Here is a 23,589-nt window from a genome sequence, read left to right on the forward strand (position 1 = left end):
TGGACGTCCTTGACTTTGAGCCGGGATATCTGATAAATATCCCTGCCGCTACAGGCATCATTCAGATATCGTCTTTTAGAGCCGGCGATTCTGTGCACCGTAAGAACGATCATAGCGGCTGTTACCGCCGCTTGATCGTTCTTACGGGCGGCGAGAAAGGACGACCCTCCCGCCACCCTCTGGTGCTTCTGCCGACACACCACTGCGATCGGTGAGTCGGAGAACAGATCCGCCGGCCCCAGATGCCTACCATAGAGATTTCCGGCAGACCAGATGGTCGCTGGAGTCTCTATGATCGTTCGGAGGCTGGGCGCGACATAACATTGCGCCCAGCCTCTGCATTAAAAAAAACTGCGCCGCTTCGGCTGTGAAGTGGTGATCTTCTTTTTTCTTTTTTCTTCTTTTTTTTTCAGGCTTCCCAGCCTAGAGGTGAGATGTGGGGTTTTATTGACCCCATATCTCACTGTAAAGAGGACCTGTCATGCTTATTCCTATTACAAGGGACGTTTACATTCTTTGTAATAGGAATAAAAGTGACACTTAAAAAAAAAAAAAAAAGCTTAAAGTAAAATTAACTATATTATTTATATATATATATATATATATATATATATATATATATAATTTATTTATTTATTTATTTATTTATTTTTTAAAGTGCCCCGGTAGCTCGCACGCAGAAGCGAATACATGCATAAGTCCCGCCCACATATGAAAACGGTGTTCAGACCACACATGTGAGGTATCAACGTGAGCGTTGGAGCGAGAGCAATAATTTGCACCCTAGACCTCTAACTCAAAACATGTAACCAGTAAAAAAAAATTAGTGTCACCCATGAGTACCAAAGTTTGGTGCCATTCCACGAGCTTGTGCAATTTTGAAGGGTGACATGTTGGGCATCTATTTACTCAGCGTAACATCATGTTTCACATTATGCAACAAAAATTGTGCTAACTTTAATATTTTGTTTTTTTAATTCATGAAAGTCCCCCCCCCCCCCCCCCCCAAAAAAGCGTTTGAAAAATTATTGTGCAAATAACGTGCAAGATAAAAAGTTGCAATGACTGCCATTTTATTCCCTAGGGTTTCTGCTAAAAAAAGTATAGGGTTTGGGGGTTCTGAGTAATTTCTAGCAAAAAAAAATAAAAAATTGTTGCATGTTGGAGAGGAGTGGTTAAAGATCTGTAAGTGGTGTAGAGGTGGCATCTGACAGAGATGCTTAGTGTTAGTTAATTTATGTAGTGCCAATTAATGCCATAGTGCTTTATAGGGAATGAAGTTTAGTTGCATAAATATTTTCTCTCCAAGTTGGCTTAGAGCATAAAGTCCTTAACACAGCCAATATGACAATATACACCAGGAGGAAACTGACACAACTGAAGAGTATCCACAAAGGAGATCATGCAAATGTAACTTTTCTAATGTGCATGCTCCTGATATCTAAAATGCTTTCCACTTGGTCACCTTTTGGTTGGCTTTCAAGTGATTCAAGCTGAAAACAAGCCTGTGTAGCATGCATGAACGAACTACAAGAGCGTTCAGCATTACTCAAAACACCTTTATTGTGCCTCTGTGCACATTTCCCACATATCTAAAGCTAGTATTATGTTTCTTTTTTATAACCGGTACTTTATAGCACTGTCCATTTAAACAGCACTTTACACACACTATATTGCCAAAAGTATTGGGGCCCCTGCCTTTTACACGCACATGAACTTTAATGGCATCTCAACTCTTCTGGGAAGGCTGTCCACAAGGTTTAGGAGTGTGTCTATGGTAATGTTTGATCTATTGTTCCAGAAGCACATTTGTGAGGTTAGGCCCTGAGGTTGGACAGGCAGGTCTGGCTTGCAGTCTGTGTTCTAATTCATCCCAATGGTGTTTGTTGGGTTGAGGTCAGGACTCTGTGCACACCAGTCAAGTTTCTCCTCCCCCAAACTCACTCATACATGTCTCTATGGACCTTGCTTGGTGCACTGGTACAAATCATTTAGTGTGGGGTTGTTTTTCATGGGTTATGCTTGGCCCCTTAGTTCCAGTGAAGGGAACTCTTTCGGCATTGGCATACCAAGACAATTTAGACAATTTCATGCTCCCAACTTTGTAGGAACAGTTTGGGGTTGGCCTTTCCTGTTCCAATATGACTGCGCACCAGTGCACAAAGCAAGGTCTATGGAGACATGGAGAAGTGAGTTTGGGGTGGAGGAAATTGACTGGCTTGCACCTCAACCCTATAGAATACCTTTGGGTTGAATTAGAGTGCCAATTGCCTTCTCGTCCACCATCAATGCTTGACCTCATGAATGCGCTTTTGGAAGAATGGCCAAACATTCCCATAGACGCACTCTAAACTTTGTGGTCAGCCTACCCAGAAGAGTTGAAGCTGTTATAGCTGCAACGTGTGGACCAACTCAATATTGAACCCTACGGATGAAGACTGGGATGCCATTAAAGTTCATGTGCGTGTAAAGGCAGGTGTCCCAATACTTTTGGTAATATAGTGTGTATATATGGTACATTCACATCAGTCCCTGCCCTTGAGGAGCTTACAATGTAAGGTCCCTAACTCTCATGCATGCACACATATACTGGGGACAGTATAGACGGCATTCAGTTAATCTTCCAGCATTTCTTTGGCGTGTGGAATGAAACTGGCGTGCCTGGAGGAAAGCTATGAAGGCACAGGGAGAGCATGCAAACTCCATGCGGGTACTGACTTTCTGAATGAAGCAATGAGTGTTTTACACTATAGCAGATAAAATCTTTAGTCTCCATGCATTACAATTTTTTCTCTCTTCCTTTATTGTTGCTAATTTGATCAATTTACACATCTTTTCAGAAATTAGTGGTGGAGAATGTTGATGTTCTAACACAGATGAGGACAAGCTTCGACAAACCAGAACAAATGCAAGCTCTTTTTAAGCGATTGTCTTGTAAGTAACGAAGACACCAAAGATAGAAATTATTGGTGTTCATAATGTCCTTGGTCTATAGATTGGTGTACAAAGCATTTTTTCAGTCCTTGTGTATCTGTTTGCCGAAGTTATATTTAAATAAGTTCGATAGGCAGTAATGTGGTTGGGTAGAATGGGTGTAATGGTTATTAGGTAGACTGATTTTATTGAATTATTTAACCAATCCTGTTAAAGCCCCCTAAAATCTTCTTTCTTTCTTTTTTGGAAGATGTGGGTTTACATAATATATTTTGTTGATTTATGAATCCTTCCTTTTTTTTATTTTTTTCCATTTTTAAATACATTTTGGCTTTGGTCAGTAAATAACAAAAGAGCATATTCATCAAGTGGTAAATGTGTAATTCTTATTAGTTGTAGTTTCTGGGTGCATGTGTTTAAATTGCAGTGAATGTTTGTTTGGGGAGTGTCGCATTTTACTGATTTATAAATATGCATCCTTTTTGTGCTTTTATATGCTAAAACCTTCAACTTACCTATATTTTTTTTTTTTTTGTATCACTGCCTGTAGCTGTGGACAGCGTCTTGAAGAGGATGACCATCATTGGCGTGATTTTGTCATTCCGGTCGCTTGCGCAGGAAGCTTTACGAGATGTAAGAAAATTTTAAATCGTATTTTCCATTTGAGAATGCTGCTTCTTTCTGCCTGTCTTGCACATGCTGGCAGTAACCACTGTATATTGCAGTACAGCTATAGTACTGCACTGCAGTATCATTTTAAATGGAGCCAGTGACCATTCAATTTACAAAGATGTAAACTATATTTCCTAAAGTGGAAGTAAACCTTCACATACACCCAGTGAAGTGAACAGCCTGAGGTGATACAGAGATGAAACAAATCACCCTATGTTTTACATGTATCTGCTGTCTTCATCCTTTTTATACTGTTTAGAAAGTTCAGATCGTGTTTAGATTTTCTCCTCCTATTCAGCACTGCAGTGAAGTCTGGGCATACATCCAAGACAGCTGATTGGAATAAGGCACATACCCCCCCCCCCCCTCTTTTCAAAGGTATAGACCAGGGATCCTCAAACTACGGCCCTCCAGCTGTTGTAGAACTACACATCCCATGAGGCATTGTAACGCACTGACATTCACAGACATGACTAGGCATGATGGGAATTATAGTTCCTGAACAACTGGAGGGCCGTAGTTTGAAGACCCATGGTATAGACTTTCAGAGCTGTTCGTTGTATAGTTCAGCTCTCTGCTAATCTATTTATAGCATCCTCCAAACACACAATTCAGGCTGCTTTTCTCTCAGTTGACTGAGAACTTATCAGAAGTTATCAGGCGGGTAACAGAAGAACGGAGCAGAAGAAAGCCATGGGACTTGGTGTTTTGGACAGAGAGGAGAAAACACTGCAGATATGTTCCCAGCTCAAATTTCATGAATCAGGTTTACATCCACTTTAAGGAATGCATTACCCCAACATTTCATTTTCTTGATACAAGTCTATTGTACCATGTATTTGTGTTTTTTAAAAAGTATCCTGTTTGTATTGCTTCCTTTTTGTGAAATACCTGGTGTTCCTGCCAGTCCCCCTGATTTCTTATTTCAAACTGGCCACACTAGACATGAGAGCATCTCTATTGCAGAGTGGTCAGTTTTCTGGCTGTGCTGGGTGCACAGCCTGCCTGTTCTCCAATGGTTAGACTTGTTCTGACAAGCCCCTCAACATTCACTGGGAAGAATGGTGTACGGCTATTTACCCAACCCCACCTCTCTAAGCCCCTTGTGCCAGCTCTAAACATATAATCACTTATTTAAAAAAAAAAAAGAGAGAAAGGGTATTAATATGCACAATAGAGCTGCACGATTCTGAATAAAATGAGGATCACAATTTTTATGCTTAGAATAAAGAACATTCTCGAACAAGATGGCAATAAAATAAGACATAGTACTCTTTAAATTAAAAAAAACAAATCATGAAAAATAATGTAATGTGTAAAGAAATGGGTTTTTTTCTTTTTTTCCTTAGTACCGCAACTTTTTTGTTTACACTTCACCTGTCAGCAATGTTACAAAGCATTGAAGTTATTTTACAAATGAAATGAGATAGATAGATTTTTTTTTTTTTCCCTTGACTGGGTTGCTTTAAACTACAACTACATTTTCCATGAGACATTGCAAGGCTGGCAGTTTATATTACTCCCAGAGGCTTGATGGGACTTATAGTTCTGCAACAGCTGGAGGGCCCCAGGTTGCCTACCCCTGCTTTAAACAAACTAACCTCATTTGCGTACTGAAGTTAATTATTTTGATATGTAAATGAATAAACAGATACAATGTTTCTTTTTTTTTTTTTTTCAAATCGAGATAGCGATCTTTTACCGATTGACTATGCAGCTCGAACGCACCAACATTTTACCTTTAATTTCTGTTTTAAACTGAATGGATTGTTTTTAAAAGGTGCAAGCTTGACAATGACCCCCTCAAATCTTCCCCTACACAAACATATTACGTATGTATGTTCCCAGAGAGTATGCTTTGAGTCTAAATTATTAAAGCTGAATTCCAGGGTTTCAGCCACTGTCTAACGAGTTGGATCTAACCTCTTGGACTTATCTTTACTATTGACATCAGATAATTTCATGGCTCAGAGAGGAGAGTACCACACGGCAGATACGCCCGCCCCCCTCATCTGCTTCCAAGGCACAGAAGCCTTTGTATTTTGTAAATGCATTCACATATTACAGAGGCTTCTGTGTTTGGGCAGCAGGAGGGAAGGAGCAGGCATAACAGTGCATTGATTATTCCTAATGCCGAGACTAGAAGTTCCATCATCGGACTCCCTGAATTATGATACCTGTCAGATGTAAAAAAAAATAAAGATACTTCCAGGAGGTTTCATGCACCTTGTTGGATTTAACTCATGGTATACCTTCATTTATTTTTATTTTTACAAAGGAGCTGAATTCCTTGAGGTCAGCTTTAAATTATGAGCCATTGAAGTATATCAGAATATCTGTCTTGCTACCGTGTGAAGCTGTGCCAGATATAAATTAGCTTTGTATTCCACCTGATTTTAGTTCGCTATAATCTGGTAATGGCCTTTTCTTTCTTCTTCTTGCATGAGGACGTTAGCCAGGAATATCTCAGATTGAATCTAAGATGTAGATGTCACATTCCCATCCAGGAAATTACTTTGAAAACCACACTGATGATATCTCCAGTGAAAGCATAGTTAGGGGTGAACTGTAAAATGTTGCTTCATTAGGAGAATTTTTTTTTTTTTCCCTTTTATGTTGTTGGCCTGTTTTAAAAGCATACTACTATTCATAGGCATTATTGGGTCTTCCTGATTTAGGAGAAGCAATATTTCTGATTGGGAAATGTAGAAGTTAAGGTAACCTGCCACTGTTTTGACTTTAGTCATCGCTCAAAAAAATAGTTGTCTTACATTATGCAATGTGCTTACTTTATTGAGCTTTTGCTCGTGCCATAGTGGGGTGTTGTGAGGAGTGGTAGAGGTCTGCATTTCTGTTCAAGATGGTATTTGTGTGCTGCAAATACTTGTACTAAGAGAACCCTTAGGCCCCTTTCACACTGCGGCGGTATAGCGCCGCTAAAAATATACCGTCCTAAGACCCTAATGCCGCGTACAGACGGTTGTTTTTTGTGATGAAAAAAACGACGTTTTAAAAAACGTCATTTAAAATGATCGCGTGTGGGCAAAACGTTGTTTTATGTCTTCAAAAAAACGACAAAAAAAAAATTCGAACATGCTTGAATTTTTTGTGTCGTTTTTCAAAACGTTGTTTTTTGTTTCACAGAAATTGACCGTGTGTGGCAAAAAACGACGTTTAAAACAACGTTTTTAAACCCGCGCATGCCCAGAAGCTAGTTATGAAGCGAGCTTCAATGGAAAAAAGTGGTGAACGTAACCACGCTTTGCTAGAGCATTGTGAAAAAAACGATGGTGTGTAGGCAACGTCGTTTTTGAAAATGAAGTTTCAAAAACGTTGTTTTATTTCATGATTTAAAACGTCATTTTTTTCTCATCACAAAAAACAACCGTCTGTACGCGGCATAAGGGGTCTTAGGATCTGCAAGAGGAACATTACTGTGGTAAAATGTGTGTAGACACTTTGCTGTCTGCTACCAAATAAATTTATATTCAAAAAGTTGATCGGATAAAACAAGACTTATCGATAATACACACTTGTATGATATATCTGGTGCTTTAACCACTTCCAGCCCAAGGACGTCATATGAAGTCCTGGACTTTCAGTGGGGATATCTGAACGATGCCTGCAGCCACAGGCATCATTCAGATATCCATCTCTTCAGCCGACGAATCCCTGCACCATAAGAACGATCATAGCGGCGGTTCCGCCGCTTGATCGTTCTTATAGGCGGTGGGAGGGGACGCCCGCCGCCATTCGGTGCTTCTCCGGGCTCTCCTTTGCCATCGGAGACCCGGAGAAACGATCCGACGGCGTCCGATGGAAACCATAGAGTAGACTGGTGACCAGATGGTAGTCAGAATAGCAATAAGCTTTCTTCAAATGTTAAAATGATCTGGCCTTCTGTGCATTGCTTGACACAAGGAGTGTTGGTAGTTATATTTGCCAGCTTAATACCTTTCTAAGAGAGCACTCATGCATTCCCACATGATTGTGTAGCTTTAAGGACTGCTGGTGCAAGAAGCAAAGGAAGCAGCAGCATGTAAACACGGTGTACTTGTATTGCATACCTTTTTTTAAGTCTCCTTAAAAAAAAAATAACAATTATAGCTGTCGCCCAGCATCAAATAGTGCAAACTTTAAAAAGGGAAATAAAACCATTTAAGTGAACTTTGAATTATATTTGCACCCTATTCCATAGATGCCTTATGCCAGTTGACTTACTATTTTCTTAGCTGTTGTGCTGCAAAATATAGCCAGTTTATGGAGCTCAGTAGCTCAAGCTCATTTTTACACACTAAAAGGTTTTTTTTAGGAAGTGACTTGTCTGCCCTCCCTGCTCATGTGGAATAACAGGCTGTAGAGACATTTACTTTTTATAGAGCCCATAATGCTTTGTGACAACAGTGGTGGATCCTGTTTGTGAAATAAAGATTTTCTATCTAAATAGTAAATATACTTAAAATGCCCAAACTTATTATGGTTTCTCCTTAACCACTTGAAGACCAGCATGTTAAACTCCCTTTTCTCTCCAGGCCATTCTTTAGTTTTAATACCTTGACAGTTATTCAGTCAGCCAACACCGTACTCAAAATTTTACTTTTTGTGGCACTTTTTACTTTATAAGGGAAATCCGAGCAAACATTTTGGGTAAAAAACTTTGCATATAAACTTTTTTTTATAAATTAAATTTACCATAAGACCTGGTGAGTCTTTTGAAGATCAAATCTTTAGCTGCAAGTTTTTGGAATATGAACAAAAGTGTATATTTTTCCTCAGATGTCAAATAAGAGGGCATCTTATATTGGTATAGTAAGACTTGCACCCTATTCTGCTCCTCCTGAGTATGGGGGTGCCACATGTTAGAGATTTGTTGCAGACTAGCTGCATAGAGGGGCCCAAAATCCAAGGCGCATAAATTATGCATCTAAATTCCTGACTACCCATCACATTTTTGGACGACCTGGAGAACTAGAACAATAGAATCACCCACCAAATTACTTTAAGAAGCAGTCACCTAAGGTATTTTTAGAATTACATTTTATTGCCATATGTTTTTGGAGGATTCAGAAAGAAAATTAAAAATGCATTTTTTGTGAGCTTTTTTTGCGCTAAAGATGCCGATAATGGCCAACAATAAATACACTTCCCACAATAAATTAATATTGATTTAAATTTATGATAATTAAAAAGTAAAATATCATACAATTGTATATAAAAATATGTATATTTTTTTTTAACATGTTATTTTCAGTTTCGGCCGAGTGCATCCTGAATTTTCAGGTTTGTTACCAAAATTTTCACCTCTTAAGTTTTCACTCAATAAGATATTTTATAGATATTCAAATTGCATTCCAAAACTCATTCTAATGTAATAGGAAAAAGTCCTGGAAGTTGCACATCTCTGAAAAACCTGTAAGGAGGTGTATGACAGCATCAGCCTGTGCTCCAACCAGGCCATGCCCCCAACAGGTTTTACTCCACCCACGTAGCTTAGTCATGGGGATCCCCTGTGACTTAATCCTGCTAGTGAAGCCTTTTGGGAGTGTGGCCTTGTTGGAGCTCGGGCTGAGGCCATCATAGACCACCTTACGAGTTTTGCAGACATGTGAGATTTCCACGACTTTTCCAGTAGAGGTCTAGAGCTGGGGTGAGCTCTGTCCTTGTCTTCACTCCAAGCGATTGCTACATAAGAGGACCTGGTTGAGTCTTGAGAGGCACCTGTCAATATAGTTTGGGTCCCAAAGCACATTCTGCTAATCCTTTCGAGTATGGGGATACCATATGTGAGACACTTGAAATGATTGAACTTATTATGCACTGGACATGTATCTTGTGTGTCACAAAAAAGTAATCTGTCCTATCAAAAAACATGTTCTGTAATGCTAACCTCTGTACGAGCGGTCAGGGAATTTATCTTATTGTCGTTTTACCTACAGCAGTCACTGTTACTATAAGCCAAGTAGGCCTAACCTACTGGTTGAACAAAAGACCGGTGGTTCCAGTTGTCGGCAAAGGATGGTTTGGAATGGTGTCTCGCAGGAATATAGTCAGTGGGATGTGCAGATAGGTTGGTACAGCCAGAAGTGTGGTCAGCAAACGGGCAAAGGCTCGGTCCAGGTGGTGGGTAGAAATGTGGTCGCTAAATAGGTCAAGATCAGTTCAGGCAGCAAGCCGAGAAGTGATTAGTATGCAGGTAAAGGGTCAGTCAAGGCAGCAGTCAGAAATGTGGTTAAGAAAATAGGTGAGGGGTCGGTACATAGAAGCTCTGATACAGGCAAATGGCAGCTAGTCAAGCACATAAACACCTTCACTAATATCGTAGTGAGGCACGGTGGCAATAAAACCTTTTATGCAGAGACCAAGTTATGGGAGATGGTGGTGCATATACAGCACTTTGGGGGCTTGTTCAGGGAAGAGTCTCTCCTGTTGAGTGCATCAGATGAAAGGCTTTCGGGTACAGGGCCTTCCTGGTAAATTAGGACTGGTAAATTCTTCTTGATATTTATGGAAGGTCTTCATGCAGACTTATGACATGAATTGTATGTATATTGGCGATTGAAATAAGTAGATGAACACTTTTTTTTTTTCTGTACCAATAAGCAGATCTTCATGTTACCGGGTAGAGCTGCTTCATCCAGTCATTGAACTCTACACCTGCCATATGTAGATTATATTATTGAACACAAACAGGTTTTTGGAGCAGACCTTCCTTGACTTTGTACTGAGCTTTTTTTGGTGGATACCAGCTTTGTGGTGAGAAGTCTCTGTGAAAAGCCTTTGTGAGCTGGTCACATTGTACCACAAGCCACAGTTTGCTGGAGAAAAATGTCTGAAAATGTGACATATGCTGAAATATAAATTGTCCACATAGAGATTATATTCCTGATGTAATAAAGCTGACATAATGTTCCATTCTATACCCATATAAGAGGCGGCTCCAGGTGGCTATCTCTCTTCTTAAACTTGGAAGTCATATGTGTACCCTGCAGCCCTGTGATGAAGTTCATTTAACTTCACCCCTTGCCTGGCACATTTACTGGGGGGGGATACGGTTTTAAGGCTGTCTGTGAAACATATGAGGGGCTCATCAATGACTCTGAATCTGACTGTGAGGTCTTCTCCCTGCTGTTCTTAACCGATAGGTCCTGATCAGAATTTGAAAGGCCTCTTAGTGTAAAAAAATGTTTTCAATGTTTTTGGCAGTAGCTCTACTGGTACCCAATGACACCTGATGTGGCTACCGATTTAGGACACGGTTGCTGCCTTGCGCTGGCACTGGTGAAGCTAGCGATCGGGAACATTGTTGCTGCCTTGCGCTGGCACTGGTGAAGCTAGCAATCAGGAACATTGTTGCTGGCTATTCAGTTCTGGTGACACTGGTGTGGCTAGCAATCAGGAACACTATTGAATTTGCATATCGTGCATCCATAGTGTTAATACCCAAAGAATATTTGTGGATCTTCTTTCTGTGGCCAAGTCCATTAACGTTCCTTCATGTATTTGACATAAGATATAGTTTTATACAACTGAGGTGCAGTCATAGGTACCATTTTTAAATACTGAAGTTGTTTGCTGACCTTCATCCAAAAATATTAATTTTCTGGCCAATTTTGCAAATTATAAGAATTAAAGTGGAAGTCCATGCTAAAACGAAAAATCTCTGCATCTGTAGACGCCAACTATCTAATGCTAACCTGTCTGGCCCTGTAAATAAATAATCAGTATAAATACCTTTTTTGGAAGCCTCTCCGACCTGATCCTTTGCTGTGTAGGCGGGGCAGAGGACACAGACGACAACGGAAGCCCCATTGTAAGTCTATGGGTGATGTCACTTCCCATTCGTTTCAAAGCCGTTGTCGTCTATGTCCTCTACAGAGCTTCCGCTGCTGGAGATCGGGTCAGATCGACTTCCAAAAAGGTATGTATACTGATTTTTTTATTTTTCTTTACAGGGCTAGATAGGTTAGTGTTAGATTGTTGGTGTCTATAGATGCAGGGATTTTTGTTTTAGCATGGACTTCCACATTAAGTCAGATATTGTGATCCAAGCATGCTCTCTAGTGTGGGTTTCCCTTTTTAAAATAAAAAATGGACAATGGATTCTTAAACGATGCATCATAAATGTCAGAACCATTTTTGCTACACTGTGATTATAAACTCCACATTCCAGCATGCCAGTGTAATGGTTGCTTTTCGATATGGTCAGGTGTATAATTGAAGACTTTACAAGTGCTCATTTTCTCAAATGCATCCAAAGTAGAACAGTGCTTTTGATGTTCCAGCTGTTCAGATTGACTCATCCTCTTAAATACTTCAGAGTGCTAACTGTGAAAAGAGATAATGGTAATAATCCTTCATTTTAGCATGCCATTGTTCTGTCTTTTGAACCCTCTCCATTTGCGCACACTGTTCTAGCTGTAGTTTACACAAGAATACTGCAGATCATATGCTTCCCTTTTGAAAACCTAATCTTATGAAGTGTTTTAGGTCATGTTCCCTAACTGAGAATGTGTTAACCTTTTAGCCCACATAGCCCAAATTTTGTCTGAATCAACTTGGGTTTAAGTTCAGCACGCAAATAGAAAAAAAAACTTTCACTTGTGGTCTAGTGTCAAACCCTGAAATAAAGCTCAGGCCCCGAAGATGCATTTCTTTTAGTGGCTTTTTGAAGCTTGAGCTGCATCAGATTGTGTGCGATTTCAGCCATCTTCACTGAAAAGAGAAGCTGCTTTTTTAACTTGTGTTACTGAAAAATAGGTCCCCTTAAAATTTATTTGTTTCTGATGAATTTGCATTTAGGCGGCGCAGTAAAAGGAGCTTTGCAAGAAACGTGGATTACGCCCAATAGCCTTTTGTTTTAGGTTTGAAACTGGAAACTGTAGGAACAGTTGTTTACAACTGTTAATGGACTGCTTCTATATTTATTTTGTCCTTATAAAAGCAAACGTAAAACAGACAATTATTTAAAAAGAGGTGCTTTAGGGACTTTGATTTAGGCTGAACTCTGGGTTCCCCATAGCACCCCAACCCCTGCCCCTCTTTTTTTTCTGTTTAAAATAATGTCTATAATAAAGAAATTAATCTCTCTGAATCCCCCTTGACTCATTACAATCTGTGATCACCTGATGTTCAGCACCCAAGTTATCTCTCTTCAGCAGCGCACAGGAGACGGGGTCCTTTTTTGAGTGTCAGCAGGTGATGACCACAAGAGTACCATCCAACGTCTGCACATCTGTAGTGCTGGACTACCAGTCACCTACACATGGAATCAGTGCCAGCAAGGGACCCGGATGAGAGACTTAAAGCGGGGGTTCACCCTAAAAAAACTTTTTTTTCTAGCATGCCATCAAGCATACTAGCGCGATCTACAGTACACCTTTCTTTTATCTTTAGGCGCCGTACTCGCTGTTTACTGCCGTAATGAAGTTTCAGACTCCCCGCGGGGAATGGGCGTTCCTATGCACAGGAAAGATGATTGACGGCCGGCTATGGCGCGTCACGCTCCCCGAAGATAGCCGAAATAGGACTGGCCTCTTCACGGCGCCTGCGCAGTCAGCTCCGATGTCTGTGCGCAGGCGCCGTATAGCGCCGTGAAGAGGCAAGTCCTATTTTGGCTATCTTCGGGGAGCGTGACGCGCCATAACCGGCCGTCAATCATCTTCCCTGTGCATAGGAATGCCCATTCCCCGCGTGGGGAGTCTGAAACTTCATTACGGCAGTAAACAGTGAGTACGGCGCCTAAAAATAAAAGAAAGGTGTACTGTAGATCGCGCTAGTATGCTTGATGGCACGCTAGAAATTTGTTTTTAGGGTGAAACACCGCTTTAAGCTGGCCATAGATGATTCAAACCATCGATCTACAGCATGTCAGATTTTTACATGTGATTATTGTCAGTGGCTTTTATGCTATGCATTACTGTTTTCTCCCGGCAGGGATGATCCCCCCCCCACTGGGAAACAAACAGTAGCTCTCCAACACTGTGTTGATGAAGGAATAGGTTGTATCATGCATGGCCTGCCACCTTCGAAAAGGTGTTAGGAAATCTCCCCAAGGCTTTGCTTTTTCAGTATCGTGGCAAATGACATATCGATGTAACTATTTTAAGAGCTGCTATTTGCCATCCTGGCCATATCGTCAAGGCCATTTGAATGGGCAATTATAAGAGCATTTTGAAATGTTCCTCTATGGCAGTGGTTCTCAACCTGGGGTCGGGACCCCCTTGGGGGTCAAATGATGATTTGCCAGGGGGTCACCAAATCCTGGGCTGTTTTTGGAGCCCGCAGCCACCAATTCAGTTCACGGCATGGCTGGGGGTCAGAGACTAGAAGTCAACTGACTTGAGGAATATGAAGTGGGAGGGGCTGGAGGAGACCCTATCTCCTGATTTCAGCATAGGTGTCACTGCTACGAGACACCACAGAGCTGGAGACAAAGTGAGTAAAACTACCTGTGATTAGAGTTGCCATTAAAAGTCCCCACTACAGTTCTCAGATCAGCAGATGATCTTCATCAAGAGCACCTAAGTTGACTGATCAGAACTCCCCCCAGCATTTCCACTCCTCCTATTAACCCCACCCCCCACAAAGAAATAAGAGAAGGAATAAAAATAGAGACTACATGGAAGGGAGAGAAAAAGAGGGGAAGGAACAAAGAAAAAGGGCTAGAGAGAGGGATGGGGGGAAAAAAGGGGGAAGGAAAGGAGAACAAAGAGAGTGGTACATCCTCAAATGTACCATAAGGGGTTTTAATACTGTACGAGTGGAAGGCACTCAGGGAGCTCTAAATGTCCATGGATTAGGGTACAAATTACTTTCCTTGGGTGCTGACAACCCACGCTACAAAAATTATTTTACCGTTAGGGGTCCCCGCAACTTGGGGAATTTTATCAAGGGGTCACGGCACTAGAAAGGTTGAGAACCACTGCTCTATGGCATCATTTGAAATGGAAGCCAATGCTACTGTATTAACACGTGCTTGTAGGATAGAGACTGTCCCAGTTGGCTAATCAGTAAGGCAAAGGGATGAGCCATGTCAAGGGATAGGGAAGAATTAATTCAGTTGAAAGTAAAATGTAAAAAACAAAATCAACATGGGAAAGGTGTCCCCACAATTGCTACTACTGTTGTTCAAAGGGCTCTTCCTGATCTTAAAGGAGGAAATATGCTGGTGCAGAAAAGTGGATTTTCTTACACTCAAGGGTTCCAGTTGATCTTGACTGTAGGTGGGACATAAACTTATTTCTAAAGAGATTTACGGTTGCCAATTATCGATTTCTATCATGTGGACTGTCATTTGACAGCAGCCTACATTTTGTTATAAGCAAAGTATTGGAAACTTTTTTTTTTTTTTAAAGAAATCCTATTTACCTAGGTCCCCCTCTGGCACCAAGCGTGAGAACTGAGTGATCACTGACAGTTGATTGTTCAGTTCTCAGTGCTTTGTGAGCAGAGAGCTGTTGAGTTACCAGCTCTTTGCTCTGCCTTTTTAATTCTGTCAGTTTTGTTGTTTTTATTCATTTATTGTTTATTACCTGATTGCTACATGTACTATATGTGAGCACTCCGAATTGTTTCCATCCATAGCAGGCTGTTACTTTTATATTGAGCCACTATTTTGACCATAACCAATAATAATATGAGTGGACATTTAGGATCATAAATAATTACGTCTGTCTTAAAGGCGCCATAAATACCTTGTCGCAAATGGATTGTTTTATGCTGTTTTAGAGCGTTCATTAAAAAAATTGCATATTTTTTTTTTTTCTTCCTTTTGATCTATTTTTAATATTAATAATCTATTTCATGCCTGACATTTTAGCAGTAAACCTCTTGAACAACTTGTTTCAAAAATGCATAGTGAATATCTTTTATCAGCTGTTTAGCAGATCAGAGGGACTGGTGTAATAATAGTTTTCAATCCTTCTTTCAGGTCTTAAATTACCACATTCCTTTCCTTGTAAGTTCTGTTGAAGACTTCAAGGATCACATTCCAAGGGAGACTGACATGAAGGTAAGAGACTGTGCCATGAAGCAGCAACACCCACTCAGAGGAATCCTTCTCCTACCTTAAGTAGTCAAACTGTATAAAGTAGTTAAGATAAAGTAAACGTGCCTAGAAAAATAAATGGGCTGAGCCCCCAGGTCTCAATTCAGTGATGTTGAACAAAAGACTAGGCTGTCTGGGACCCTCCCTCCTAATTGGCTGAGACATACAGTGGGTGCTGTTGGCTTCTGCTGCTGTCAGTGAGCCAATGAGGAGAGGGGTGGGGCCAAACTGCAAATCCATGTCTGAATGGAGACACAGAGCAGCTGCTTGCTATGGGGGCAATTGACAGGTGGGAGGAGCCAGGAGCTCTGAAGAGGGACCCGTGTAGAGAAGGATCTGGGCTGCTCTGTGCAAAACCACTGGTCAGAATAGTTAAGTATGACATGTTTGTTATTTTTAAAACAACAAAAAACAAGACTTTAATATCACTTTAAAATGTTTGTTGGTCGTCCAAATAAGTCAGAATGTTTATTTTCCTCTTATTTTTGTTCAGCGACTTGGGATGTATTAAAGGGGTTGTAAAGGTTTGTTTATTTTCTAAATGGGTTCCTTTAAGCTAGTGCATTGTTGGCTCACTTACCTTTTTTTCCTTCAATTTCCCTTCTAAATGTTTTTTTCTTTGTCTGAATTTCTCACCTCCTGTATCTTCTCAGTAAGCTTGCCCCCATCATCCAAGCCATTCTGGCTGGGGGTTAGTCAGCGTTCTTGCCCCCCTCCTTTGGGACTTCATGCCTCCGGGGAGACGCTGTGAACACAGACAGAAAACGCCCCTGCCAAAAACACTGATAACCGCTTGTGTGCATGGATACATAGGATAACATGTTGGAGAGTTTACTGGCTGCAGAAAAAACACCCAGTGTGCATGAGGCCTACAGGACAGACTTTATATTCATGGACTCTGCGTTTTTAAACTAGTACCTTCAGGGGATTGGACACTTGCAAAGAACACATTACAAATCTGCATTTGATCAGATGCTTGAGGGCAGAGGAGAGCTCTGGGGTCTCTCGGATCTCACAGTAAAGTGTACTGGTCACTGCTCATGCTATTGCAAGGGATGTTGTTCATCCCTTGTACTGGCAATAAAGTTGATCAACTTTTTTTTTTTTTTTAAGGGACAGTGTAAAAAAGTTTTAAATGCAATCGAAATTTTTTTTTATAAATGCTAACGCAAAAAATAGGTCCCTCATGCATATGTAAACGGTGATCATCGTCACAAATGTTAGAATAAGAGCAATAATTCTAGCGCCAGACCTTCTGTGTAACTCTAAAGTGGTAACCTGTAAAGGCTTTTAAAATGTTGCCTGTGGAAACTGTTTGTCACTGTTCGACAGGCATACACACTTTAACACCTGGCATGGTGGGTATTTATTTATTTGGGGTAACATCACCTTTTTAATATTTTACCGAAAAGTTCAGTGTTATATTTGTGTGCACTAAAATTTAGTAAAGTGGTTTTTTTTTTTTTTTTTTTTTCCCCACCTCAATTTGCATTTTAAAAATGACTGCACAAATATTGTGTAACATAAAAAATATTCCAACAACCATAGATTTATTCTTCGGGTCTCTGTTTTTAAAAAATGTATGTTTGGTTCAAAGCACTTTTCTAGAAAAAAATCTATATAATTTTACGTGTAGAACTGCCAACGTTCCAATCCATTTGATCCAAAACGACCAAATGGGCCTCTAACAAATTAGCTTTTCTTTTTTTTTTTTTGGGATGGGGTACTTTTTTTACATTATTGCTCCCATATCCTTAAACCTTACCTAGGTAAGAATAAAGTCACCTGGGCCACATTTACCCATTCCCTGCGATAATGTCACATGTCCCAGGATACTGCGGGACTTTAGGTCTTCCTGCATCATGAGGTGGGAGGCTGGCTGTAAATTTTCAGGAAATCACAGCTGCCCCCCTTATCTATGATGACGGTGCAACCCTTATAACAGGGATATGCAATTAGTCGACCTCCAGCTGTTGCAGAACTACAAGTCCCATGAGGCATAGCAAGACTCTGACAGCCATAAGCATGACACCCAGAGGCAGAGGCATGATGGGACTTGTAGTTTTGCAACAGCTGGAGGTCCGCTAATTGCTTATAGCTGCCTTATAAGAATCTGCTGAGGGAATGATAGAGCTGGGCCTCATGCTACAGCCAGTATTTGTATTTTATTTTTAAAGCAGCAGGTATTTGTACATGCTGACTTTGAATCCTTTTAAACCAGACATTCCTCATAAACATCTGGAGGGCAGAATAGCCTTGCACAGTACTGAAAGTGAGACAATTTATTTTATTATTTGCATGCACTGGAGGACTCCCAAGTAGACCCTGGTTACTATGGGCAACACATTCTTTCCTACAATTGTTTGATTTTTTTTTTTTTAGATGTGCTGTAATGAAAAACCATAGCTGCACAGCTGGGTGTGGGCTGCTTGGAAGAATAACTGTGTATATGTCTTCTGTTTCTTTTTTGAAGGTTGCAATGAATGTGTATGAATTGTCATCTGCAGCTGGATTGCCCTGTGAAATTGATCCAGCCTTAGTCGTGGCATTATCTTCCCAAAAATCTGGTATGTCTTGTATGTTTTTTGGTAAATTATTTTGTTTTCTCCTAGTGTAAAACTTTGCTGTTTTAAATATTATTCTGAGACTATGAATCAATTGCAAGGTTCATTTACACCCTTTAAACACCCCCCCCCCCCCCAGGAGTTGCGTTTTAGACAATTAAAAAAAATATATAAGAATTTTGGGGTCTTAAAAACACAATTAAGAATGTTCTTGGCAACTAGTGATTAATGCACCCTTCTAGGGGTGCATAAAGTAAACTTGTCATAAATGGCAATGAGCTGGGTTTTAGTCCTAAAATATGTGCTATCCATGCAAAGCATATGATAAAAATGTATAGGTAGAGGTTCAGTGAAGGCTGCATGTTTTTTTTTTTTTTTTTTTTTTTTTTTTAGATGCCTTCAAAGTGTTGTTGCTAGGCAGAATAGTTAATCTTCCCATTTCCTGCACTTAGGTGCTTAATGCTTCCTAACCTACACCGCACAGACTCCTGGGAATGTAGTGGGCGTAACTTTCCAGGAGTCTGTGCACTCCTCAGTCTCAAAGAATCATGAGACTTGGACAGCACAGGTGCTGAAACCTGATCTGACACTGCTTATGCAGCACTGAGCATGTGCGAGATCTGCAAGGCTGAAATCCAGGAAGTCATACAGTCTGGCTTCATGATGCCCACACTTAAGATGGCCCCAGTCAATTTATATTTTATAAAGTGTCTAAATGCTGTAACAACCTAACAAAACGGACCTTAGTTTACAGGCCAACTTTACTAGAATACATTAAGCTTGTGTATTACAGGGGTATTCATATTTAAAAAGTGAAATTGTGGCCGGAACTCCGCTTTAAGCCTCAGATTTTCATTTTATCCTTAGGTGATGGCTACGCCTATGTCTCTTGGAATATTTCCTGTAGTGAGCTTTGGTTTCTATAATTCATGGCATGTTCCTGACACCTTTAGTTGGGATATGAGGGTCTGCCTTAAACCAGGTCGATCTGTATTGCCTGATGGCCAAGAGGAATGTACCCAAATCGTGCATTCAAAAGTGGGGGAAGGCTGATCTGGATCCTGTGGGCTGCTTTTTCTGGGTTACAGAATATCCAGTGACCTTTTTAGCAAGGAGCTATACAAGTGCAGGTCAGTGATCCCATTAAAGGGGAGTTGAGTCTGAAAGCCCTGTGGGGCCCACCCATCATGATTGTTGAATGTTTGGCCTGCGGGCACTGCAGCTATTGGCAAAGTGAGTGCCTCTTTATTGACAGTCCTCCGGGCAGTATTCCTTTGTATTATGGGTGTTTACAGGCAGTATTCTTTGTGGGGTGACATACTGTGGTGGTGTAACACAAGAGGGGTGGTCCGGTAAAGCACATGCAGAATTTTTTACATGTGCACAGAACATGTGCATCACTGCTCCCTGAGCCTTCACAGCATTGGAATCCTGTTACACCACACTAAAGGACATCTGTCTGCTTGGCACATTTCTGCCCACAAGCCCTGCTCTGCAGCCATTGCTGGTTCTCGCTACTCAGGCACAGCTAGTTTTGGTACCTTGTCTATTAGAGGGCGAATGCCACGCACACATGTTCTGGCATACACCGAAACTTCTTTTTGGCTGGGTGGTCGATTTTCTCTGGGATTTAAAGGCCTGTTTAACCCTCAATTAGCCATGGCCTTGGACAAGGATAGGGGTGGGGAAAAGGACAACTGGTGAGCTCTGAAATTCCTTTCATCAGGGAAGGAGGACCCCCTACACAATTTGCCCTGTAATGGCTTCCCAGCAGGACAGCTTGGCTCTGATCCCAGCCCTTATCTATTATTTCCACTCTTCATGGAGCACAATCTTCTACAAGAAATGGACATTTTCTACTTAAAGTGGTTATAAAGTCTCTTAAATACACTCCCTTTATTCATTCTCTTATGTGACAATATTACCACTTAAGGACCCCTTCACGCTGATATACGTCTGCAGAAGGGCACGGCTCGCCACCCGGTCCGAAGCTCCACGCCCACGGGACCTGCGGACCCGATTGCCGCCGGTTTCCCCGCGATCGGTCACCGGAGCTGAAGAACTGGGAGAGGTGTGTGTAAACACACCTTCCCCGTTCTTTATTGTGGCAATGTCAGTGATCGTCTGTTCCCTGATATAGGGAAAGACGATCAGTGACGTCATGCGTCCAGCCCTGCCCCCTACAGTTAGAAACACATATGAGGTCACACTGGACCCCTTCAGCGCCCCCTAGTGGTTAACTCCTAAACTGCAATTGTCATTTTCACAGTAATCCGTGCATTTTTATAGCACTTTTCGCTGTGAAAATGACAATGGTCCCAAAAAAGTGTCAAAATTGTCCGATGTGTCTGCCATAATGTCGCAGTCATGAAAAAAAATCGCTGTTCGCCCCCATTAGTAGTAAAAAAAAATCTATTAATAAAAATGCCATAAAACTATCCCCTATTTTGTAAACGCTATAAATTTTGCGCAAACCAATCGATAAACGCTTATTACGTTTTTTTGTTTTTTTTTAAACAAAAATAGGTAGAAGAATACGTATCTGCCTAAACTGAGGAAAAAAACTTTTTTATATCTTTTTTGGGGATATTTATTATAGCAAAAAGTAAAAAATATTGCATTTTTTTCAAAATGGTCGCTCTATTTTTGTTTATAGCGCAAAAAATTAAAACCGCAGAGGTGATCAAATGCCACCAAAAGAAAGCTCTGTCTGTGGGGAAAAAAGGACGCCAATTTTGTTTGGGAGCCACGTCGCACGACCGCAAAATTATCAGTAAAAGCAGCGCAGTGCCGAATCGCATAGTGGTCCGGGTCTTAAGTGGTTAATGGAAGAGTTTTTTTTTTTTCTTTTGCAACATCCTATCAAAGTACTTTTTTATATAGGAGCTCTTCTGTGCATTCACATGGTTCAGTCTGCTTATGGGGGTGGGGGGGGGGTTGTGCTTCTGTTCCTTTCTCACTCTGACCTTGTGAGGACCGATTGGTTTCAGTTTCTTCTTGTCTGCATCATAGAGGAGGAGAGGAGCAGCTGCCAGTGAATAGTATTACCCTATGAAGGCAGGAGGGGAGGGGCACGGAGAAGAGGAGATCGGCTAACACACAGACTACGGAAATGACAGGGAGAGAGGGAGGGGAGAGCTAAAGATTCGGAGAAGTTGAGGAGAGCGGAGGATGACAGAAGCAGGTGATCTCACCGCGATATTGTGGATTGGCAGCCATGATGAATGTGGTCAGTTTAAACGGGGGGGGGGGGGCAGGCAGGATCAGCCAGGTATTCTACAACATAGAAAGGGACAATTGACATGGCAAAAGCACTGTGCTATATCTCATGTCTTAAAGGGGCATGGAGGCATTTTTTTTTTTTTTGTTAAAAAACACTTTAAACTTAGACCCTGGTGGTCCCAGTGGATGAGGTCCCAGTCTTTAAATATGACATAGACAAGAGGTTAGAGGCCCTCCTAGAAGTTGCTTTTCTCTCTGGTAGGAACGTCTCTGCAGCCTGCGATGGCTATGGTAAACGTTCGCCAGTTCATAAAGTCTAGGTGGAGTGTATGCTTTCTTTCAGAGAATCAGACCAAGAAGATCTTGCAATTCTGAATACTTTCCAAAAGCCTTGAACTTCATGGTAAATGTTTTGAAGACTCCATGTGGCAGCTTTCACGAGTGGGCAAGATGTATGTCCACATGAGATTCTGTGGCTTACGTGTTGGTTGGTGAAACTTTTTTGCAAGAAACAAATTGGGAGGTTGTCCTTAAAAGTCTGCGCTTGTTTGGACCATCCTTGGATGACTACATGCTGTTAGCCTTAAAGAAGGCAAAGGTGACCATTCAGTGACACCTTCGGGATCCAAGAATAAATATTTTCAAAAGCCTATATCAAAGTATTGGACATAGAGCTGGATCCCAAGTTTCCATTTTGAGAGGCAAATCCCCCTCACAGAGAATAGTCCCATCAGATCCATCTGTCTGTTAAAGTCCATGTCCTGAGGGCTAGAGGTGTGTCTGATTTTGTGATTCCTACCCTCCTCGACTAAAAATTCACCCTCCTGGAACGTGTAGCATTGCATGTGGAGGAACGCTTAATTCATCTGATGCAAATCTCATGCGTTTCATCCCTGACTGTATGTTGTGGCGTTGTGGGTGCGTTTTGGCTTTTCTCCTGTTTGAAAGATGTCTCTCGCCTTGACTTCCATCAATGGACTTTGGCAATGCTGTTTCAGAGCCCTATTGTGTCTCATTCCTTGGTTAAAGACGCTGTGTGGATGTCACACAGATTGTTCCACCTGTGCAGCCCTCTTGTTTCTGTGGTACCTAATTTTTGGTCTACTCTTGAGGAGGTTCAAAATACTAAGGCCCCATGCACACGAAAAGCAATTACAAACACCTCTAAATTCACGTTTTCAAATGCAAAAAACGGCGTTTAAAATGCCCGTTTTTGCTGCGAATTGCGCGGCGTTTTGCCGCGATTATCGGCGTTTTACCGCGTTTGCGGCTGTCAGTGCTTATCTCAAAGACATTGTAGACCCTCCCAAAGTTTAAAACGCAAAAATAAAACGCTTCTGAACCCAACATTTTGCGTCTGAAAAAACGGACATAAACCCAACTGCTTTAAAACGCCAAAAACGTGATTGTGTGCATGGACACATAGGATAACATTAAACATTAAAATGCCCAAATGCCTCTGAACTCGAGTTTAGCAGCGTCTCGTGTGCAAGGCGGCCTAAAAAACAGATTTGTTTTGTCACTCCTTATGTGCAAGTGTCCTTTTTCTTTTTTTGGTGACCATCTTGCTTGTTGTGTGCACCTCAGGAGATAATGGAGGGGCCAACACATTTGGAATGGTGTATAACAGTAGTGGCATTGCAGCATTTTTGATTCAGACATTTTGGGGTTCCCTGGCCAAATGAGGGAAGTCGCATGGTTTTTAAAGGTGCAAGCAGGCATATTGTGTTGGCAAGGTTGTTTTAAATGTGAAATATCTATTACTTAAAGTGGATCTCTATAGATCCAAAACTTTTATTTAGAATTGTTTTTTTCATGTTGGCTAAAGTAAGGTAGGATTTTAACCTTCTGACTGATGTGTTTTGTTTTTGGAACCTGTGTCCCATTTACCTTCACTTCCTGTCCCATAGTCAAAACAGGAAATTATTGAAAATTCCTGCAAATTAGGGGAATTCCTTGGAACCCCCAGGGCACCAGTACTAGTGCCCTCATTGAAATATTTCCATGCTTTTCTTTTATGTGGACAACCCAAAATCTGGTATTTTTTTTTTTTTCTACTTTCTTTTTCACTGTTAATGGTCAACAGAACAAATACTGCACAGATAACAAAAAACACAATAAAGGCCTTCTGTTCCTTTTCCACTCTGTCCA

At 41.1% G+C, this 23,589-nt stretch overlaps 1 protein-coding gene across 4 annotated transcripts in view; it reads left to right on the forward strand.

Annotated features, from left to right (window-relative positions):
* NCKAP1 (NCK associated protein 1) overlaps positions 1-23,589 on the forward strand; it is a 189,948-nt gene that overhangs the window by 157,565 nt on the left and 8,794 nt on the right. For all 4 annotated transcript variants that reach the window (XM_040357629.1, XM_040357631.1, XM_040357630.1 and 1 more), the window contains 4 exons: positions 2,841-2,934; positions 3,485-3,567; positions 15,536-15,616; positions 18,126-18,219. In XM_040357629.1, coding sequence (XP_040213563.1) covers positions 2,841-2,934; positions 3,485-3,567; positions 15,536-15,616; positions 18,126-18,219 — 352 coding nt within the window. The remainder of the gene's footprint in view (positions 1-2,840; positions 2,935-3,484; positions 3,568-15,535; positions 15,617-18,125; positions 18,220-23,589) is intronic.

This window comes from Rana temporaria, chromosome 6, assembly GCF_905171775.1.
Source record: "Rana temporaria chromosome 6, aRanTem1.1, whole genome shotgun sequence".
NCBI classification, from domain to species: Eukaryota; Metazoa; Chordata; class Amphibia; order Anura; family Ranidae; genus Rana; species Rana temporaria.